The 7,652-nt window shown below is 40.2% G+C and overlaps 1 protein-coding gene across 4 annotated transcripts; it reads right to left on the reverse strand.

Annotated features, from left to right (window-relative positions):
* Positions 1–2,480: 2,480 nt before the first annotated feature.
* On the reverse strand, positions 2,481–7,386 carry isl2b (ISL LIM homeobox 2b). Of its 4 annotated transcripts, none has more exons than XM_084930349.1 (6): positions 7,041–7,386; positions 6,495–6,684; positions 5,835–6,097; positions 4,476–4,759; positions 3,612–3,779; positions 2,481–3,315 (listed from the first exon to the last, which is right to left on the reverse strand). In XM_084930349.1, the coding sequence occupies exons 1-6, from the start codon at positions 7,096–7,098 to the stop codon at positions 3,199–3,201; spliced, it is 1,080 nt and encodes a 359-aa protein (XP_084786475.1). In that variant the 5' UTR covers positions 7,099–7,386; the 3' UTR covers positions 2,481–3,198. The 4 variants fall into 4 exon arrangements, with proteins under 4 accessions (XP_084786475.1, XP_084786457.1, XP_084786467.1 ...); XM_084930331.1 differs by having other exon boundaries at positions 4,464–4,759; XM_084930341.1 differs by having other exon boundaries at positions 4,476–4,762.
* Between the last annotated feature and the right edge of the window lie 266 nt (positions 7,387–7,652).

Genomic DNA, 7,652 nt, shown 5'->3' on the forward strand with positions numbered 1-7,652 from the left:
TCATAAAGTGATAAAGGTCCATAAATATCTGACGCGTTCTATTAAATCATATAAAGTGCCATTTTGAATATTAGCTACAGTTGTTGTTTGGGGGGGGGAACGAATGCAAAAGCGGATGTGGAAATCTAAAACAAGCCATTGTTATTTCCTTGTGCATTTCTTGTTTTTCTCTAGAAAACAGAACAAAAACTTGTCGAAAAAAAAATCAAATAAATAAATAAGTGATCCACTCGTGAAAGATGCGTCTTGAGGAGGGCGGCACTGCTACTTCTCTCCTGATCTAATTACGCCCACCCCTCCACCAATTAGAGAATTACATCACACCTTTAAATGGACTCCTCCTCTTAATCATTAATGACATCGTGTCACTCCCTCCAACAGCATCTAGTTGCACTGTGGCAACATGACACGCGCAGACTCGTTATCAGCTCTGCTAGAAGTTAATCGGGTGTCGGTGGTTCTGGGTCAAAGTTGGGAGTTATAGATTTAACAGGGTATCTGTCATAGCTTTAATGCAACGAACCGGGATACAACAAAGCCTATACAGTGTCTCCATTAAAATTAAGTCTGTATGGAAAAGAGTGAGAGCTGCAGATAAAGTAGCCTTAGGTGCGTGTGTGTTAGTGCGTCTAGTGAGCAGGGATCAGCGGTGTTTATTTTGGTTCTTATTTAACACACTGGGAGGAAACGCCCACTGATAGACGTGATAGAAGATCGTACTCCCAGCAGCTGGGCTACTTAAGCTCATTGTATAGATGTCAGAGGGTCTGATCTCTGATCTGTATTGGCAGCGCGGGATCGCATAAGAACTGAAAACATAAGATGGAAAATAAACTTCACACCCGAACGCCTGAGTCAAATGATTTTTGTCGAGTGTAATTGCGCGTTTAAAGGTTATTGAAGAGTTCGCCCTTTTCTAATTCAGTGAAAGTTCTCTCTTTTTCAGTTACATTTGAAGCATGTCCGGATTTTAAAACAGACTTGAAGAGCATCTAAGCAAAGAAAGGAATTATTTTTCACTTTAAGCAGAATCGATGATGTAACTCCACAAATAAAGCCTGAGCTTGTGTTATTTTAACAAATGTGGCTCGATTTGATTTTATTATTTTTTTATTATTATTGTTTCAAAATAATAATAGAAATTGCAACAGTGTCCATACATTATAGGGAAACGTCCCTTAATGATTTTCTGGGAGGGAGAGTTAATAGGCCTCGCATTCTTGCCTGTAAACGCCATTGTTATTCCTCGCTTATCTATGTTATCTTAATCAGCTCGCATTGTTTGCCTATCTTATTTGAAATAGCTCGATTACAAATCTATTATCTGCCCTTTGTCATTCAGCTTCACAATTAAGACACTGACAGAGCACGAAAAACAAAAACTGCAAACATTTGTTTTGGTGAAAAGGCGCCCGGTGTAAATACAGACTACGAAAAATAAATCACTATATTGAGTCTAAAAGAAAGGAAACGATGCTCAAAAATGTTTCTATTTATTTCCGATAGAAATCGATTAAGAGAATTATCCGAAACCATTAAGTCTGTTGTTGGCACTGAAGACGCTTTTTACTCTTGTATCTTCCCTTTTGTTTTAGATTCCACAGAACCAAAAGTGCATTGAGTGAGAAATTCTTTAGAGCAAATGTAATAGACTAAATACCTAAAAAAAAAAAAAAAAATTAAAGTGAGTAAATTCCTACGTACATCTTAAAATGCTTTATCCGCAGATTTCACATAAATGATGACTTTGGTTTGTGTGTGGTTTGTTACACAGTGCAAGATATGCCAGTCCATTTAGTCTGAGCTGTCATCTCGGCTGACCCGAGTGCAATAACGCAATTTAGTAAAGGAAAATAAACCGAAGAGGAGAAGTGACCCTTTACGAGCTGCTCTCAGTTCCCCTCAGTTACGAGGGGCTTTGCTGAGGGTTTGAGTGTGTCAAAGGTGGGGGGTGTTTAGTTTGTTGTGGCTTCAGTCAGTGTATCGTTTGCAGGTGATGCCAGGACTAGATAAGAGGTCGCCGATCCCTGCGCGCTGTCTAGACCGGCTTGTGACTCAACTAGAGTAACTGGACTGAGCAGAATTTACAGCAGATTTTTGCCCCCGAGATAGTAAATGACCACTGGCCGATTCCTGCCATATAACCGAAGGGGAATACACCGCAAGATGGAGGGGGGTGATAAGACCACAGAGCCAGCTTCACTTAGGTTGAACAGGACAAACAACATATTCAGCATAGCAGAAATGAATGCTTTTAAAATACGAAACACGGCCTAGAATGACATTTGTAGGTAATTTGTTGCTGTGTTTTTTTTTAAATCAGAAATTACACGCTGTCAGGAAGAGTGAAAATCTGTTCCCTGTATTTGGGACTGGACAGTGAATTTATTTTTATCACAATAAAAGCGTCTGAAAATCTTAATTAGGTCCATAAAGTGGCAGATGGGCAGTAGTTACTAATTTTAAAGCGTTTTTTAAAATATATTAAATTACATTGCTTTATAAATGCACATGTGAAATAATAATGCGCCTGTACAATGACTGGTCACGAAGACACTTTATGTATTCAGTGTTTTTATTTTTTTCTCAGTTAATAATCCCTTAGCGAATCGCTTTCCTAACAATAAATAATATAACAATAATTTACTTTTTGTTCGAGAAGCTCAAACAACCTGTTTCTTGCCCTTAAGATAAAATATTTTACAACACGAATACTTTGCAGATTATCATGCTCTGACCTTAAGACAAAAAGTCAACTGGACTCGACAACGAAATGAATGTATCAAAAATTCTCATGTTGAAAAAAAACAAGACACATTATGATCACATTAAATTGCAAGATGTCCATCTGGATCACCGTGGAAATGTTTCCAATTTGTTTCTGAGGGTTGGTTTGTTGTAATATATCCATCGGGAGGTATTCTGTACATCTTCGTTCTCCGTATCAAGTCATGCAACAATTGTTCTGCTTAGTTTTTTGTCAATGAAAACTCCGGAAAAAAAAGAAAGAAAAAAGAAAAAGAAAAGTCGGAGTCAATTGGTGCTCTCTTGGTTCCGACTTCTGCGTGTCAGGAAAAAAAAATGCTCTCTCCACTGAAAATTCGGACGATGTGATGAGTTGGTCACATGCAAGGGACCGGGATCATGCTGCAACTGTCCTTGCAGGAGGGATGACCATTAGGTCTGGAGGGCCCCGTTTCACGTCTCCACCGGGCTGGGTACCATACTGTTCGGGGTGTCCGGTAACTGAGAAGACAAAGAAGTCACGTCGCTGCCCGAGGAGTTCCCGAGAGATCCCGATTCAGAGAAAGACACCTGAGAGCAGAAAACAACGTACCAGAATACTGGCTTTAGTACTTTTTTTTTTTAGTTTTTGTTTTGTTTTTTGCAAGTGTGAAAGTGTGAAAGTCCAGCATTACTTTTGCAAAGCACACGACGCACACGTGGCCCAATATAATTACTTTGCATGTGAGTGCGTGCATGTGTTGCATATCTGTATTTGACCGCATGCTACAGAATTTACTGGCTATTGTTTTCGTGCACATGCAGTGCACCAGCAGCCTATGTCTGTATAAATCATGTCACATTCAGTCTGTCCTGAACACACACACCAGTTGTTGAAAAGCTGGCTGATCCAGGTCGCTCTGCAGGGCGAATTCACTCAAAGCTTTCCACGGAGGCTGGTAGGTCTGAACCTCCACTGGGTTTCCCTGCACGTTCCCCTCGTGTCGAATTGGACTCCCAGCCACAAGTGGCGTCCCCGTGAGGCCCTGCAGGCTCTGAGAATATTTTACAAAAACACACAGAATAAGAACGATGTGTCTCTTTTCTGCAAGGAAGAATTTGTCAACAACCGTGGTGTCCAGAGAACTTCTGTTTATCCTTCTGACCCCTATAAACCCTGCACATGCTCATCTTCATGGACCACTTGTGATGAGTGCAATATTTGTGGGAGGAAAATAAATAATAATAAATAATAATAAATAAAGGACGGGGTTTTTAATGAAGTTTTTTAGGGGCGAAAAAAAAGACTGAAAAACTGATCTAATACAGAGAAAGCTTGTATACAGAGAACCCTTTTTATCTTTTATGGCAGGCAGCTGAAGTCAAAGTAGTTGATTTATTATTCATTGACATAAAGTTTGAATACAGCATAGCACTGCAAGGTTGCACTGGGCCTCACTCTAAGTAAAGGTAAGTCGAATCACAAGTTTACAAAAGGTTAAACGCAAAGGATTAGCTTCTACTAATGGAAAAATAAAAATTCACAAAGCAAACAAAAAGAAAAAAGTCACAAGCTATCAGGTTATTTTCGTGGGAGTTGCATCTGTTTGCAACTTTGCAGGAGAACTTGCATGTCACAAAGATGTATGGCAGCATCAAACAAATAACCGAGTTCACATTCAGGTCATAACTTTAAATGAAAGAACGATTGAAGATAGTAATTAAGTGGTCAAACTTACGAAGATGCTTACAGTCTTATCGCTCTGCTGCTGCTGCTGGAGCTGCTTCATGAGGATAGATTTCTTTTTGTCTTTGCAGCGCTTGTTCTGGAACCAGACCCGGATCACCCTTGGGCTCAGGCCAGTCATTTCCACCAGCTGCTCCTTCATCAGCGCGTCCGGCCTCGGGTTGGCGTTGTAGCAGGTCCGCAACGTGTGGAGCTGTTTCTCGTTCAGCACCGTCCTGACCCGCGTTGTCTTCTCCGACTGCTTGTGGACGTGGTTCCGATGCGGAGCCTGCCGCACCGTTACAGGATCTGCTGAGGACGGAGAAAGGGTCTGTCAGTGACTGTGACACACTAAGAAGGTCTTGTACAGGAAACATTAATGTTTTGATACAATTACTCTGCAGCCCATTCATCTCAATCTGTGCACTTTTGCCTTCTAAATCACTTTAGATGGATTTGCATTATGCAGGAAAAACCAGCCATATTCATCAGCCTGACGTGAATTAAACTAAGAGAAGAAAAAAACCTCTGCAACGTTTTTAAACCACGTTCCAGTAAACTGATGTTTAAATCAATATTGCCAGAAATTCCCGCTGCTTTAATTTTTATCTGAAGATAAGAAAAACAATTATGATTTCTACAGTCTCTCGCAGTGTAATAAAAAAAAACGCACAATAAGCGTAAAAATCGATTTGTTACAATTAATAACTGTTTTTCAGGGCTGCACTTTCCGGCTGAACTCACGTCGTGAATCGCTGTCGCCATAAAAGGGAACATTTTTATTAAATGTGAAAAAGGAGCAGCGATGTCACAGCTAGAGACCTGTGTTTTACTGACGTGTACAAACCTGTTCTGTTTTACTAATCAGGAAGTTGTGAGCATAATTCTCACGTTTACTTTATTTTCTTTCTGTGGTCAAACGCCCTCAGGATCTCTGCGAACACACGTACACACGCACACACTGTCACAGCCGACTCAAATACCAGATTATTCAGATAATGGCAACAGAGCAGGTTACTCCTAACGAGATCAATTATGAAATTAGCCCTAAGAAAGGTCGCAGCACACAGCTGACACACACACGCACACAAACACACACACACACACACACACACACACACACACACACACACACACAGTCCAATCACAACAAATTACTTGCATGCTGAGGAGCGGAAGAAGTTTTAAATAATAATAAGAAGAATAAACCTTGACCATTTTACAAGGATTTTATTCATAATTTGTACATAAACTCATATAATTTACAAGTTTTTATAAAAGAGCGTTTTTAGGACATAGTTTCAATAAATGCACAGGGCCAACAAGAACAATAATAATAATAATAATAATAATAATAATAATAATAATAATAATAATAACTGACCTGCCAGGTGCAGCGGTCTGTTGGAGTGGATGTGTCCGGGACTGACGGGGCTTCCTGCGGAGCTCCTCTCCAGCAGCAGGCTGTGGTCCGCCCGGCACAGCAGCTCCTCTTCCCGGAGAGAAAACTCGTCTCCCGGCAGCAGTTGCCTGCTGCACACGGAGCACCGAAAACACTCGATGTGGTACACGTTATCCCGAGCTCTCATCACCAAATCGCTGCTGCTGAACCCCAGGTTGCATTTTGCGCATTTAATTCCAAACAGCCTGGCAAGAATAGATTAATTGAATAGCATTAAAAATCTGCGGGAAATGTAAATAACATCACACACACACACACACAAACTTTGGGGTGTTCAGTCAAAGATGTAAGTTTTAGCTCTTTTAAGTGTTTAAGGCATCATATCATATATTTTCATTGATAACATGTTAAAGCAGTGTGTAGGCCTAGATATGTTTTTCGTTAATGCAAAAATTTATAATAAATTGCGCAGTTAGGATGTATGTTACAGAGGTTTTCTTTTGATTTAGATTTTATTTTGTGTCCACAGTTCACTCTCTTTTTCATAATAGAAATTGTAATCAATAGCCTAAATACATCCAACATTAAATATATACCGACTAATATCACTCGATAATTAGGGGATTTTTTTTTTAATCCTACCTTACATAATCTCTTTTGCAGTAGGTTTTGCCGTCCCGGACGAAACAAGTACAGGTCTCATCCAAGTACTGGCTGCACTCCGCACACTTTAGACAGGCTGCGTGCCACTCCAGATCGGGAGAGACTCTCAGTATGTACTGGTCATGGATCTGACTTCCACATCCTACACACATCGCGAATCCTGGCTTCTCTGCAAAGAGTCCACAGACTGAAAATGCATCCGAAAGAAACACGACAAACAGCTGCACCATTTATTCCTATAATGTTTCACTGTGGGGGGTTTTAAAGTAACTTCTCTGTTTTGCAGACTTGACAACACTTGCTGTTATGTAACAGCTGGGGACTTTAGCCAGTACTCAAAAAGCAAAATACGGAATTGTTTCGTTTATCACAATCTCACCTGAAACACACAGCCACACAAATTACTTTAGTATTACTGAGAAAATAAGTGAAATAATCGGCGCACTGCCCAATATATCATGTAGCCACAGCGACGAAAACAAAATCTGCCACTTAAAACTTGACCGAACAGCTTGGCTTACTTACTTTTGGAATGATCCCCCATATCACCCAAGAAAGAAGAGCTGAAAATAATATCCACCATACAGGACGGGTAGAGGGGATTGTAGACGAGGAAAAGATGTAAGAAGATGAACTGCCCCTTCGCCTGCCTCCCTGATAACTTGTGTCTCTCCGGACTGGAGGGGGGCCGAAGAGGCTGCAGGGTCCCACGCGCTGTTCTTCTGACGTCATTACGTCAACATCGGACTCTCCAATCGCTCCACCGCACCTCTCCTCCATTCTGGCAAATAATAAATAAATCTCGTTGATGTGTATGACTGACAAAAGCTTCGGAGTACAGATGTTCATATTTTGTTTGTTTTTTTTAACAAAGATAAAATAAAACCGTATAAAGGCAACGAATCATTTTGACTCGTGTTGGTAAGAAAAAAATATGTTCATTATCAAAATCCTGTTGAATCATTTACCAATAAAATAAAAAAAACATCTAAATGATCCTTATGTTTTTACTAAATCTACTCTTAAGATTAAAATCCTTCTTTACTCAATGAAATGAGCCTGATTATTAAAGATGATATTATTTAGAGCACCTTGGGAATTACTCGTCAGTGTTCAGCTCGGTTCAGCTGTACTGCA

This window comes from Perissodus microlepis, chromosome 1 (assembly GCF_051167445.1).
Source record: "Perissodus microlepis isolate ML-2025 ecotype Zambia chromosome 1, ASM5116744v1, whole genome shotgun sequence".
Taxonomy (NCBI): domain Eukaryota; kingdom Metazoa; phylum Chordata; class Actinopteri; order Cichliformes; family Cichlidae; genus Perissodus; species Perissodus microlepis.